Source organism: Coloeus monedula (genome assembly GCF_965178545.1).
Source record: "Coloeus monedula genome assembly, chromosome: 14".
NCBI lineage: Eukaryota > Metazoa > Chordata > Aves > Passeriformes > Corvidae > Coloeus > Coloeus monedula.
The window spans coordinates 16,821,092-16,836,330 of NC_138794.1; the positions used below are offsets into that span (position 1 = coordinate 16,821,092).

General features: G+C 36.6%; 1 protein-coding gene across 3 annotated transcripts in view; it reads right to left on the reverse strand.

Moving 5' to 3' along the window:
* Window positions 1–15,239, reverse strand: part of VPS13C (vacuolar protein sorting 13 homolog C) — a 72,986-nt gene that overhangs the window by 39,952 nt on the left and 17,795 nt on the right. For all 3 annotated transcript variants that reach the window (XM_082290661.1, XM_082290659.1, XM_082290660.1), the window contains 23 exons: window positions 15,005–15,197; window positions 14,733–14,847; window positions 14,220–14,356; window positions 13,369–13,495; window positions 12,618–12,735; window positions 12,141–12,270; window positions 11,779–11,857; window positions 10,919–11,058; window positions 10,221–10,374; window positions 9,737–9,813; window positions 9,503–9,562; window positions 8,024–8,177; window positions 7,751–7,867; window positions 6,697–6,800; window positions 6,231–6,398; window positions 5,174–5,478; window positions 4,777–4,924; window positions 3,976–4,084; window positions 3,391–3,524; window positions 2,928–3,084; window positions 2,180–2,259; window positions 1,304–1,363; window positions 56–221 (listed from right to left, as the gene is read on the reverse strand). In XM_082290661.1, coding sequence (XP_082146787.1) covers window positions 56–221; window positions 1,304–1,363; window positions 2,180–2,259; window positions 2,928–3,084; window positions 3,391–3,524; window positions 3,976–4,084; window positions 4,777–4,924; window positions 5,174–5,478; window positions 6,231–6,398; window positions 6,697–6,800; window positions 7,751–7,867; window positions 8,024–8,177; window positions 9,503–9,562; window positions 9,737–9,813; window positions 10,221–10,374; window positions 10,919–11,058; window positions 11,779–11,857; window positions 12,141–12,270; window positions 12,618–12,735; window positions 13,369–13,495; window positions 14,220–14,356; window positions 14,733–14,847; window positions 15,005–15,197 — 3,032 coding nt within the window. The remainder of the gene's footprint in view (window positions 1–55; window positions 222–1,303; window positions 1,364–2,179; window positions 2,260–2,927; window positions 3,085–3,390; window positions 3,525–3,975; window positions 4,085–4,776; window positions 4,925–5,173; window positions 5,479–6,230; window positions 6,399–6,696; window positions 6,801–7,750; window positions 7,868–8,023; window positions 8,178–9,502; window positions 9,563–9,736; window positions 9,814–10,220; window positions 10,375–10,918; window positions 11,059–11,778; window positions 11,858–12,140; window positions 12,271–12,617; window positions 12,736–13,368; window positions 13,496–14,219; window positions 14,357–14,732; window positions 14,848–15,004; window positions 15,198–15,239) is intronic.

Genomic DNA, 15,239 nt, shown 5'->3' on the forward strand with positions numbered 1-15,239 from the left:
CGAAGGTGAGATGCTGTTAAGCAACAAAAGTACAGCCTTTTTAATATGACATTACCTGGTCTAAGAGTACTTCCTTTTTCCTGTTCTTTTATTTGAGGCTTGTGGTCTGATGATTTATCAGTACTGGGAAGACCACCTGATGGAACACTGAAGGTGAGAAAACTCATGATGGAAAGCAAAGCCTCTGTGTGAAGTACTATATCCAAACATGAAAAGATGACCTAAAAGGAGGGCAAGGAGACAAAGTAACATTGTTATTTAGTAGTAGTCATTGCCAAACAACTCAGACTTGCTGTAATAGAATCAAAGGAAAAAAGTGTCTTGCTCAATTTCACAAGTATTTGACTCTTCCATCTCCATCCCCTTCAACTTCACACCACATGAGCTCCAGAACAGATGAGGGTAGTACAGAAAGCTTAAGGGAAGCTTAAAAGAGCTACTTAAAAGAGGAACTGTGCCAATCTAAAAATTGATGCTTCATGTGGTTATGCTCTTTCAGGACACTCTCTTTAGTTCTGCTGCCTTTCATTGTGGACTATGGAGCACTTTGGTTGACAGCTTCAGAACCTCATACGAAGCTATTTTAGTAGACATGGTACAACAACAAAAAAACAGAACACCAAGATTCAAAATTTGCAATCAGAACAGGGAGTATGTGAGCAGCAACTACTCTTGCCAGTATTACTTAGTGAAACTCAGCATCAGTCACTTATTCCACCTAAGGCCATCAAGAAGCAGCTTGACCCACCACCACTACTTTAAAGGAAACATTTTAAAAGCAGAATTTCGTGCTTATTTCAAAAGTCACTGAAGCCAAGGAAAATTACCCATGAATGCTTTCAGGAGAAGTAAGAGGACTAATTGCACTCAAGACCCTGAGAATGCTACTCGGACATTTCAGCTTACATCTCAATTTCACTGTTAGTAACTGTTACAAGCTCTGGAACACAAGGCCTTGGCTTCGCTCTCTGCGAAGTGTATCACCCCAAAAACAAAGCACATGCTAAAGGCCTCAGTTAAAATTCATAAGGACATTTTTTCTAACTAGCTAAAAATGTACAGTTTTTAGTTTAGAAATATTAATACAATAAATACTTCTGTTAAAAAAAAATCCTTTTTTTTCTACCTGGATTTGTCTTTGAAGTACTTAAATATAAAGCAATAGGTTTTAATGATGAGAGTCAGGGTTTTGGGTTGGTTTTGATCCCCTTCTTCTCTTCAATGAGAAGAAAAAAGGGAGCAACTAACACAGCTGCTACCATTTGAAAAACTTAATAAAAATTTAAATATATCCAGTACTTACATTGATTTTTTGCTTGGTGCTTTGGTAAGTAGTAGCAAAGTCTGGTCCATCCGGGTCAGCCTAAGGGGGAAAAAAAAAAAAAAAAAAAAAAAAAGGGACAGTCAGTCTCTATTGAATTAGCCAATAATTAATAAATAATTATTAATTTTATTAACTGAATTATTTGAATTTAGCCCACACACAAGGACTATTCCAACTGCAAAAGGAAACAAAGGAGAGCGATGAAGCCTGAACAAACAAGTTCTCCAAATAAGGCACAAGCAAGATAGCCAGAATGGGGTACTCACAATGCTCTGCTCAGAGACATTTCATAGCACATATCTTGTGAAAATTCAACTGGCCAGTTACAAAACTTTCTCCCATCTAGAATCTATTTAAAGTGGGTCAATTTATGCTTTGTACTTTGCCAGCACAAATTAATGTATTTTTCACTACATAAATGATGCCATTACAGATAAGAGTAATGAGGAGTCCCCTGGTTCTACAACCTATCAGATTCCCAAGTATTTATGCAATTTTTGAAGGCCTTTTTTTAGCTACCAACATATCACTCCTCAAATGTGAGTTTTATCACCTGTAGAGTCACTCTTCACTTCCACAGGCAAGGACCACCTCACCTGTTAAGTTTCACAAAGCTACTCATTTGTGCTGTACACACAGAACACAAATAAGTACTTGTCTTGCCAGTGATTTCAGTAATAGCATTGCCTTATGAAGCAAGCACTATATGGAAGCAGTGGAGGATTCAATTAAATGCTAAACTGAAAAACAGGTATTTGGGAGAAGGCCTGCGTTAGTTTTAGATACAATTCTACAGGCTAAGTAAGGAAGCCTTATTTTACTCTCCATGTAATCTTAGTGAAAATGTACTGAAACCTTAATATATTCCATTTTCAAAAGATGTTCATCTGTCTCGCTTGAGGAATTAAGAATGCAAAGAGGATCTCCTTTTGAGTCTGCAAACAAAGAAATAAAAATGTGAAGTGTTTCCACTCACAAGCTTTACTCCACCATATCCATGCTAATTCTCTATTACATGCTAATTAGATACTATTCTTACTGAAAGAGTTAAAGTAAACAGCTGTTTTCACTGAGAAGTTGCATATTAAGCATTATCTTGTGAAATGCTATATTCACTTTATTTTAAATTAAACTAGTAAAAATTAACTTATCTTGCTCCTGAAACAAGATTCAAAACTGAATGTTCTTTGCATTCCTACTTTCAGGTTTTCACACTCAAAACCTTACTTTCCTACTTTGGATAAATGGCTATTTCAGTTATCACTTCACCATCAGTTTGAATTGTTACCTGACTAACTAAGGAAGCACTCCCATTTCCAGTGCTGCCAGAACTGGTCATAAAGCACAGAATCAGAAGCTCATCAAAACACACTGAACTGCTGGAATACTTCTCAGGAACACTCTTCCTGCTCAAAGTAGGCAACTCACTCAAATACATTAACTCTAACTCTAGCAATTGCAGTAAAACTAGGTATCAGGTAAAACAGATGAGTATTTAAATTACCCTTCCCCCCCCCATTATTGGTTTTTAGCATGTTATCCTCTGCCTGTAAATTCAATTGCACACATTCTACTGACTGTACCAGTTCTCTAGAAGACTTACCATTTATTTCAGTGCATCTCATTGTAATTTTTTTCAGATATGCTGCTGCAGCTAACTCATGATTTCTAATTTTCGTTTTGGTTCCAAGCTGTAGCACAGTTAGAATATGTAATGGATGTCTCTCCTTCTGAACCTGCTTCATCAAGGTTATTACAACCTTGAACAAGGAAAGGGAAATAAGTTCAATATTTCAGGAAAGCTGTTCAGACACAGCAGGCAGTTATAAGCAGGCTCAGCTAAATGTGACACATAATATTAATCTAGACATTTTGCATTTTTACAAAGAGCCTTTTACAAGACCAGTCTGCTAAAGATTTCCTCTGGCCCCTGCTCTGTTCCTCTTGTTTGTTTTCTTTTTGTTGCCAAATCAAACTGTTAAAATGGACTTTATAACCCCCTACTTCTAAGCAACAGACTTGAGTACCGAGTTCAGATAGAATGAGTTGTAGAGATGGATACATACCTCTTTGATTTCAAAATTAAGTAGCATATTGATTACATCTTCATTTAGTGTTATTTTTCTCTTTTCAGACAACATTCCTTCTGGAACACTCTGATCCTGTATCAAAACTGATCTCTCCAGTTCTTTGGTTTTACCTGAAACAGTCAATAAATTGCTTAACTTGTGAAACTGCCACCATTTGTTTAGCTCAAGAAACACATACAATTCTTTTATTCATTTAGATGGCTTACATTCACCTAAGATAAGATAGCAACATTTCCACAAGCAGAGCCTTTAACTTCAGAGCGTGAAAAGGAAATAGAAACATGTTCTGGCAACAAGGTGACTCTGACATCTCAATACCTTGATAGTTCCTTGACAACTTAGCTAACACATTTACCAATTTTGCCTTGTAATGTTTCCAGTTTCTTGAAGTATCAAAGTATAGACATTGTCCTTGCAAAAGTAAGAAGAAGAGGTTATCACTTAATGCTCAGTTTATCACCATACTTTGGGATCTAAACTTGCTTTCCAGATAATATGCTTTTCCTTACTCCTGAAAGTGAACATGCTTAGTATTCATGACAAATAAATTCCATCTCTGACCTTCCTTTTGCAGTACTGATTTTGCATCCATTTGATTTTCCTCTGCTTCACCCAGGTTTTCCGTCAACACTTTGAGAAAGACATTCAAATCCTCTTGACTTATCACAACCTAAGAAATGGCAGATCACAATTCTCAGGAAAAACACACTGTTTCTTGAACTTACCACCAGCTAACAAAGCAGAACAATGTTTCCTGGCATAAAGAGTGCTTATTTACAGGTATTTTGTCAGCAGAATCATCCCTTCAATAACAAAATTTAATTCTTTTAACCGCTTATTGTTAAAGTCTGAGGAGATGGAAGGTTTTGACCTCCCAAGCTGTATCAATATACACTGCAGCAATTTAACATACCTATGCCTTTAATACATTCCTGTCAATGACGTGCCCCTTCATGATATTTTATTCCAGTTTCACCCAAGATATCCCTGGAACTTTCTTTCACAGTACATAAAATGCTACAAAAAACAAGTATCCCACTCAAGGGTGATGGAAGATAGGAAGCTGGAGTTACTAAAGCAAATATTTGCATTAATTTAAACTCCTCTCAAGAAGATTCCATTTTTAAAGAAAAAAAAGCAAAACACTTTAAAGAATTCTTGCTGAGAGAACTGGTCACAAAACCATTTATGCAATTCTTTTAAACCTCTACATTCATCTAGGTGGGGTTAAATCCTGTTACATTCCTGAAATCCACTTCACGCCTACTCAAAATTTGCAGCTTGTTGCCCCTTTGTGTCCAGAAATAACATTAAGGGTTGCTCTCACAATATGTATTATCACCACCTTCTCACAAGACTTACATTCATTGTATCCAGACACCCCGTGACCTCCAGCACTGGTAACTTGTGAAACCAAGTTGCAGAGAGATTTCGTTTCACAGATAGACTTAAATTAATAGGGTGAAGTATCTGAATATCTGGATGTGACAAATCTGTCTCCACAGTGGTCCTGGAAACACAGAGAGGAAAAGAAAGAAAACAGTTGGGAAGTTGAAAGTCACATGTTAGATTTTAAAAAATCTTAAATCTCAAATGTAACACCAAACACTTTCCTGAGCAGAACAGTTTTTGATTTTATTACTGATCTAATTGCTCTAAGATAACAGGCTAGCATTTTAATACCACATATTTGACACTAGCACCAACCATGGTTTCTAGGCAAGAACATTAATGTTCTACAGAGTATTAATCACTGTACCTCGATAGTTTCAGCTTTGTCAGCTGCACATCCATTTTGTCAATGACTGGAGGGAGTGAACTGCCTTCTGGGGACACCAAGACAAACTGGTTCTGAACCTTAATCAAGCCAAGATCTATTACTATTGCACTGGGGGAAACAGAGGACTGGGGAATAAGTATAACTGGTGCTTTCAAGTGAATGTCCATTGCAAGCCGAAAACTCCTTTGGGCCAGGTCTTTCACACTGGTAGCAGCCTTTTCTGCAGCTTGGACTGTAGCAGCACTCAGTGCCTCCTTAGCTGCCTGGAAGTTGTTCAAGAAGGTCTAGAAAAGCAGTTGAAGAGAAAGGAGAAATGTCTGTAAACAGTTTTTAACCCAGATTACTTTCTCATTCTACATCATCATCCACCAGTTATGCTGCCTACTGTGTTGAATTTTCCATGGGAAAAGACAACTGAATGCCTTCTGTCATGACCTTTGGGGGTCAAAGAAGTACTAATCAGTATAATCCACTTATTTTAAATCCATCTCCATTTTTTCTTCTTTCCTTAGCTACAAGACTACTTAGCTCATTAGCTTTTACGGACACAATTTCGAAAGTCCCTCTTGCCCTCAGTGAATATTACTGAATTCCTATTAAAGAACCTACTGAATGAGAGAAAGCCCACTCGTGCTTCATTGAAAAAGCCATCATTAGGGTACTTGAACACACTAATATTTACACTGAGTAATTTGCAGACATCATGACATCTAACCCTGCAGGAAGATTTGCCTCTAGTGTTAGCTCTGACATGTTTGCAATGAACTCAGAATTTTGCTAGGGTGGAAAGGGGAGCAAACAAAAAACCCCCAAACTACCTCAACAGCACCAAGTTTTTCTCTGTTTCCAAAAGTGAGGGTGGGGAAGTGACCCACTTGAAATTTAAACCAGTTACAAAGGTTTTTTAACAGTACACATGAAAAATTAAGCCCATCCCTTCTCTTTCAGAAACTGAAGCCACCACTTGTACTGAGGGCACAGCCTGGGAGACTGATCTGAGAATGCTGCAGAAACATACAAAGGGAATAAGACTTACCAGGAGAGACATGAGAAATTTGTGAAGATACACCAGTTGGATACAGCCCACTTTCAAACATACGGTACCATCCACTTTTGACATGTCAGTGTACGCTTCTCCCTCAGTAGCATGAGGATTTAATGTCAGATTGAAACTGAAAACTTCATCTCCCACTATAGACACAGCCTAGAAAGAGAGAAACAGCACCCACCAGCCATCAGCAGCTTCTACAAAGGTACTTAGCACAAAGAACTAAAGATACCATCAGCCTATCAGATTACAAGTTAGATTACTAGGTTTCTAATCTTTTAGGCATCCATTCTTGTAATATGAAAATTATTCTTTATGATGTATCTTACTTGAAAATACTTATTAATGAGAAATCAAAGACTTTTAGAGGAGTGGAATATGTATTACATTTCACTTTTATCCACATCAAACTAACCAAGGATCAAGTAAAAGTTAAAATCTTGTAGTTGAGTACTTTTTTATGAAGGGTCCTTGAATCAACATCTGTGACAACTATGTCTTTAAGTCGGGCGAAGAATACAGTGTGACTCGGCTGAAGGCAAAGAGATGAGTCAAGACCTGCAAAGTACAAAAATAGAAACAGAGTCTTGCATAGCAGAAGTAACATTCACTTTCAGGGTGGGGACACCAGCAGAGGAAGTGAGGAAAAGTTACTAAGCTTTAAGTACTACAACTTCATCCAAAACAAAATAGAAATATTTCTAATACAGATACTGTCTCAATATCAATCATCTCTGGAAATAACTGAGCTACTATTCATAGAAAAATACCAACAATAATCCACTTCTTAATAAGCAAGCTATTGAGTGCATTGAGATTTTCTATCAGAAAAGATGTTACTATACTGAATTATTTGAATACAATACTTTTGCATACATAATCTTGTGTGAATACATTATATGATTTAAAGATGGGCACAAGCAAAAGACTTTATGAACTGCAGTACTAATCTTGCATATCACACATTCTTAAATACTCATTAGAGAGCGTTGGCAGCTAGGAGGACGGCAGTTATAGTCAGTCAGAAGTGAAACTGCCCCAAAAAATTATCGATAGCCCTTCCGAGGGGTAAAACCAATCAAGAAAATAATACCTAAACAAGGAACCCAAACAAACCCCTAGGGTTAAAAACTAAAGAAAACATTTTTAAGGGGTTTTTTATCATAATTAATTATTTATCCTAAATAATTTTATGGTATACCATAAAAATATCCAACACTTAGTACAACATGAAAAGCCACCCATAATCAAGCTCCTTCAAAGCACGAACCTAATCACGTGAGTAATAACACACCACATTTTTCTAGCTGGAGGCCAGAACATTATGACAGACTTGAAGGCTGACTTTCAAAACAAGGCTACAAGCCATTTTTGCACAGACAACAATAAATAAACAAATAAATAAAAACAGATGCTGCACATTTACACCTTATTTTTTAGTCCAATTATTAGCTGTTGCTTTGACACTAAAGTACCAGAGCACTTACTACTAATAAAGAATTTAATACCTTGTATCTTGATCTCTGCAATGTTCTTTTTTTCATCACAAATATTTAAACAGAAGGCATCCAGCTTGGCAAAAAGCTTGAAGTCAAACACATCCTTATCCTTGGAAGGTCTAGACACTAGAAATAAGAGAAGGTGAGATTTTCAAGGTACCTACAAGTTGTATTTTCAGTTTCATCTTTATTTCTACAAAGCTAATCGTATTTCTCTGGATTTGCTTTGCCAGCATGCAACATATCCTTCTAGAACCATCATTTAGACAATCACAACTGTACCTTTCTTCAATCTAGAGTCATCTTCTGGCTTTTCTTCTTTGGATGGTGTCTCTCCACTTCTACCACTGCCTGATGGGCTAATAGCTGTTAGAAAACTGACAGCAGACATAAGGGCCTCTGTATGCAACAGGAGGTTCAACGATGAAAAAGTTACCTGTTGAAAACATGAGACGCCATAGCACCAAACAATATCTTCAACGTGTAAGAGTTGGACTGAGGTGCAAAAGCACCCAGTGCAACAGAAACATTCTTTACAAACAGAAAAGCTGCATGTGTGATCAGCAGGAGATCATAAAGGAAAAACTTCCTGTAAAGCAGAAAGGGGATAAGCTTACAAAGTAAGAAAACCTAGCAACAACCCAGCTGCTACAGCTGTAACTGCTAACCTATAACCTCCTCAGTACAAAAACAGTAATACAAAACTAATTTTGTCAAACACAGCCTTGGGCTTGAATGCTCCTGCAATAACAGTACTACCAGAATGGGTAAATGGCAGGTGGCTGACATGCAGATATTTAGAATATAGGTACTCCTCAGTAAATCCACTAAGGAGTCCAAAAGGTGAGTAAGTGCTGGCTGTGTAGTTTAATAAAAGTTGTCCACTTGAATGGCCTTGAAACTGGAAATAGAGCCCAAATGCAATTCTTCCAGGCACAGAAGTCCCATTGAAGAGCTGCAAGGCAATAGCAACTTCAGACGACCTACAGAAAATTGAGTTCTCTTAGCATTAGCACTACCCCATAGTGTGAAGACAGTTAACTCAGCAGCACTGGAGTACTAGAACTGTCATCTCCTGCTTCAGCTTCAGGAACTTCTTTTTGGCAAAAAGATTTCAGTATTAACTAAAGTTCCCTGATGAAATCTATAGACACTCTAAAACTAGTAAGTTACAAGTGAAATATTTCAGTCCTCACACTAAAATGTGGCAGGCAAAATAATGCCATAAAGGTATAAAGAGGAGAAAGTACCTATCTCAGAAAACACCATCCTCTGTACTTTATTTCAAGAATGCCTCAAGTCACTATTTTTCCTTAGATTGAAATCTGACTCAAAAATACACCATTAGTAAAAAAAAACCCACACTCAGACATGGGTTTAGACTTCTCATGAAAGACAGCCAACAGAGTCCTGAATACATGGCACTCACAATACAGATTATTTGACATGAAAGACTCTGTGACTCCACTACAGTTTCCCATACTGGGCCACTGAATGTCATGATCCCTGATGCATGAGAAGGTGCATTTTTACAGTAGTTTGAATTTCATCCACGTGAGCTAGACAGACTTTTTCAGCACAGTTCAACAGAAACTTTCTGCTCTTAAGTGGGATAAAAATTTTCAAGGATGTTTTAACACCTGAAATCTCCTACTGGAAGGCTGGTGGGCAGGAAAACAGGAAAGCAAAACAACTCTTAATTCCTCTGTTCTGAGCAAGCAAACCAAAAGAAAATAAGCAATAAAATCTGCAAACACTCACTTGAATCATCTGTTCAGTGTTGTCAAAAATTGTCTGAAACTGTGGCCCATTTCTGTCAGCCTGAAAATAATGATTTGCATGAAGGTTAATATTAATTCCAACCAGTCACTGTCCTCTTTAGAAGATACAAAACAATCCAATTAGCTCTGAATAGTAGCTCTAGGACTATATAGAGACTGTTTTAAGAACATGTAGAAATGCTTTAAAAATAATTTTTAAAAGCTTTGTGTATACCTTGACATATTCCACCTTCAGAAGGTCTAAGCCAGGCTTGTCTGAGGAACTAATTAGGTGAATGGGTGCTTTTTTACCTGTAAAACACAAGAGATAAACAAGAATCAGGATCGTTTCTGTTCTTTCAGAGAAGCAAACGACTTGTGCCTTGAAGGTAGGGATTAACTTTCAGTACCATTTGCTAAAATACACTGCACCACCAAATATGAGTCACTGGTTTCTCTTATGCTAAGTCCAAAAAGGCAAAACCCTTCTCCATCCAAAGACTGAGCCCTAAGCCATTTATTTATCCCATAAGCATTATGGTGAGAGTCCAGAGCTTCTCAACTGTACCACAGGCACAAGCACTGCCAATGGACAGCTGCACATTACCTGGGAAACTGGGACAAAACTTCCATTTCAGTGAGCACAAGGCACAGGGCAGTTCAGAGTACCTGCTACACACACACACACACACGTCTACTTCTCTGCCATTGCTTATTACCTCCAATTCCATAGTAATCCAAGCTTATTTTCTTCAAATAAGATACAGCTGCTAAATTATAGGTTTTGACAGTAGCTTCTGTCCCAAGATGCATTACATCAAATACAAGTACTGTTTCCTCAATTTTCTTTTGCCTGGTGAGTTCTACTAAAACCTGGATGAGCAAGAAATATGGTTATACCATCTTTTCACATGTAGTAATCTCACGAAAAAAAGTGCAAAATTAATGCCCTCCCTGCTTTGTTGGAAGCACTGTTTTTATTACAGACTAAAGAGTATAAAATAGAAAGAAAAAGTGATTGTTTGATGGTGAAAGATATAAACATAAAAAATATTTGGGGATTTTGTCTTTGCAAGAGACCTGTCTGGGTACTGACTTCGTTCTTCCTGCGCAAACGTCCCACTCCCCACCCCCTAATTATGACCTGGTACTATTTTTTTCTACTAAAAATACTCCAATAAGGGAAATTTTTTTTATACATACTTCATCTGTGCATATGTATTATGTTTTATTTATATGCATCACGTACAGATAAGAAATAACTCATATGCATAGAAATATGCACATGTATACACGTATTTTTTTTGTTTGGTGATTATGTTTTTGCATCCACTAATCTGAAGAACGCCAGTAAATGAATATTGGAATTTTTTTAAAAGTATTCTTTAGATAGAGGAAAATAGAATTACAAACATACTTCTTTAATTTCAAACTTCAACTGAAGATCTATCAGTTCCTCCTGAGCAGGCTCCTCTTTTCTTATTTCTTCTCCTTTAATTACTGAACTGTCAGTTGGTTCAGAGCTTTCGTCAAAATCAAAATATTCTTCTTCAGAGTCTACAGAAGTGAAATTACTTCCTCAGTAAACTTCTTCCAGAAACAGGGATAAATATTTCACCCTCTCTTTCCCATTCCGGTTGCATTTTTAACTGCCTGAGCAGTTTAAACCTAACCTGACAAAATACACTTTAGATCTATACTGCTCTCTTTCCCACTGGATGGGAAGTGAACAAAATTAAAGCCCTATTAAGGACAGCACTAGAGTCTAGAGGCATCATTAGACATTCAAGAACACATAAGCAAGTAATAATAAGGGAAGCTCCAGGAAACAAGTGTCTCAGTTCCACTATGGGAAGCTCATCTCTAGAACAGCCATGGAAATAAAAGCTCAAATCCACAGTGTCAATACAGTAATTTTTCAGTAATGTGTTATTCTAGTTCTGTCTTTTCAGAAAAAGGAGAGCTTTGCTAATGCAAAACAGTCAGAACAACCTGATACAGACTGTATTCACAGTTCACTCATTTGAAGAGGTTGCTCATGCATAATATTAATTATCAAAACAAAGCAGGTTTGCTTTTTAGAAAAAGCAAGTTTATTATTCTGAGGTAACATCAGCATCAATCAAATCTCCTTATGCACTTGAGGGTAGACACAACCTATCATGCTGATCTCCGTTGTCCTTATATGTTTTAACATCAATAACAATAATATGGAAGTATTAGCTGTTCCTTAAGTTACAGCCTTCTACCTTTACAAAGACATCTGTACCTTCTTACCTGACACTATTTCTGCTAACAACTGAGGTGTATTAAGTAACCCTTTACCAACAACAGGAATTGTGGGAATAGCTGGTACCTGGAGGGAAGAAAAAGAGGAAAATAACCAATACAGTATTTCAAAGTTTATATAACTTGGTATGCTCATATTTTCTTCTGATGATGAATGTTCCACAATGCCTCCCCCACATTCTTTGGCAAGGTCAGCTCTGCCAATACTTACATTGAAAGCAGCAGGACAATGGCAAAGGCTCCACCAGCCTTGTTTGAGGAAGCCCAGAATGTTCTGATGGTAAGTCAATGAAGACCTTGCCTAGTGATGCCTTTTTTTTCCCCGTCAGTTTTCTTAGTTGTCAGCTTACCTTTGTGCTTGGAATTGACATAGATGACTTCTGAGGCAGTGGAATGCTATCAATCAGATCAAAGATTGCCTTCATTTTCTGGTCAGAGAGTCTGACATGCACCAAAGGAAGTCCTCCTGACACTTTAAACCTTTTAAAAAAAAAACAACTGATTAAACTCCTAAACAAAAAGGTACCAATTCTTCATTTAAATACTACCAATATGGATACTCCTATATAAAGATCACATATCAGTAAAGCCAGGGATTCTCCATCAAAACAGGGCTTGGACTTAAATTAAGCAGTAGTTAGTAACAAGCAAAGGGTCCAGGGAGCTACTACCCAAAAAAGATTTTGCCAACAGTAGTAACCTATTTCTACTTCTTAGTTAATACCTTCAAATTATGAAGTGCAACTGAACCTTTAGGGAAAACACAGCTTTCTTTTCTCTAAGTACACAGTAATTATAAACGAGTCTTTTCAACATTAAGATATTACTTTGCCATCCTGGAATCTCTTTCCACCATTGATTTTGCCAACTGTACGTGAATATCCATAGGCTGCAAAATGTGCAGAGTTGATGGATGTTGGAAACGAGCCTTCTTCCAGTCTTCACCTGAAAATGTCCAGTAAATTTAGATGAAAAAAATCATCACTCACTGATTGTTTTAATTAAGGCATCACTAAAGTAACTACTTGTGGTGTATCACTAGGAGGGTAAAAAAACCCACTCACCAACTATAGAAACCTAAAACAACTTAGGTCAAGTATTTTAAGAGCATTTAATCCCATTTGTGAACATTTCTGCCTTAGCAAAATTAAACCAAATTCTACACTAAAAGATGTACCTACACTGACCCCTAGAAAAACAGATGGATAGACAGATACATAGACAGATAAAAGATAAAACAGCAACCTATCATTCTGTTGATTACAGAAATTTAAGTACTAAGGCAAATTTTAGCTGTGCTTCTCCTGCATGTGATGGAAAACATAATAGTTCTATTCATTTACATTCATTGCTACCATCAAAGTGTTGCACAAGTCCAAACAAAAAGTGAGCAGCTGTTTGAAGAGAAACTAACCAATTTTTTCAAAGTTTGGCACCAAACATGTATTATAACCTAACTTTTCATTAACTACTGATTTTAGTTTGTCTTTTTTTTTAATTAAAAAAAAAAATTGTTTATTACAGGTAGGTAGCCTTTGACAATCTTTTGCATAAACAGCAGCTATGTTGTTATGTTACCTGTTCTTCCAAAAAGAAGTTGCACATTTTTAATTTTCACATCGAATTTGTCATAAGCTTTGTCCATAATCTCCTCTAAAGATGAAAAGCTAGAAGCTTCGCTACTGCTTTGATTTATGCTGTTCAGCTAAACACATAACAAACAAAATAAAATTAAATCATTAAAACCAACATATGCTATTCATTCTAGTGAAGATGAAAAGATGATTCATAGGAGTTAATAATTGGCATTTGGACTCTTACAGAGAAAATAAGTAATTTCCCACTTCACTTATTCTTGATAAGTAGATTTTTTTGTTGTTATTTCCATAAATCCACTTAATTCAAGCTATGCAAAAAGAATTTTTTCCACTGGTCTATAATTTTACCCACGGAATACAACTAAAATAAATATTTAATCAGTCATGAAGTCATGTTAAATGACTGCAATCTTTCCATTTTATAGAAACAAGGGAAATAATTTTCAAATTTCAAGAGAAATATTATATTCCCTTTTATTAATAAAAGGCTATCATTTCACAGAAAACAAAAGTTCATGTGTTCTGCTGAAGAAATGGAAGATATTAAATGATATGGTATTACAGTCACAATTACAATGTGAACAAGCTTCCTGAGGAGGATTAACTCGTACAAGTATGTCAAAGATAACCTAACAACTGTGATCAAACTGCTGACCCAAATCTACTTGGTAAGAAATATGGCAAGTTAAAAACACACGCATTAAAAACACAGATGATCACCCTGCCTTCTGAAAGCAAGATGGTTCCAGATGACAGCTATGTTAAAAGAGAATATTTTCTTCCCCTGAGCTCATAAGAGAGGCCATTTATATACCTGAATCATTTATATACCTGAAATGTACCAAAGTCCAAAATCAGCAAATCTGAATTTTCATGGTAGAAACCAGTCTGTGGAACCACAAGGTAGGAAGGTTTCAGATTAATCTTCAAGTCAAGGACTTTCCGCATTTCGATAATATGAACTAATCCTTAAACAAAAAGGAAAGGGCATTGAAATGTAAATACTATTCACAAGTGAAACAATTGTGCCAGTCAGCATCCAAAAAGATGTTATCTGAAAGATAAAGCCTCTTGTGTCAAGACTTGCTTTTGTAGCATTCTACTGATTTCTCAATGAACTCAATGCTCCTTCCCACAAAACATCCATTAAACCTCCAAGTCACCAAGTGAGAAGAAATTAATACTATCCCAGCTGAAACGCACCATCTCAAGGAAAAATCCCAATCCTGCTATTTGGCCATCAATCAAAACAAATCAAGTGTTTAGGCATTGAAACATATTGAAACATTATTATATTGAAACATTATAAGGGTTCACCTTCATTGAGACTTGTTACTGTCTTACCTGTAGCAGTTCTTTCCTTGATTTCTTCCAGTTTCATTAATGTGGCTGTTGTTAATCTTTCAAGATCCATTCCCTTACTTGTCTGAAAGAATTCTACCATTGCATTTATTGTTCTCTTAAAAAAAAAAAAAAAAAAAAAAAAAAAGACAAGAATTAACAATATACATAGAAGTCACACACTAAAAATTCAAAATCAGATCTCGACAGAGCAAGGAGAGTAACAGCAGAGAAAGAGGAGTCAGAAAGAGCTGAGAGTTTTGGTTACTACTCACTGCATCATATTTTATTTCCACAGGCTGTGATTCAATAGTAAGGCTCTGGTCAGCTGTACTGTCCTCTGGGTTAACATCAAACTCAATCTTAAGCAGAGAAGATTTGCTATCCCCTATGGAAGCCACGAGAGACGGTACAATGTTTTCTTGTCTCAGGCCTGTAACATACCAGTTTTCAAGCTTTGCTTCAACCCTAAAGAAGATGAATAGTTAAAAATATGTAATTGGGCTAGAG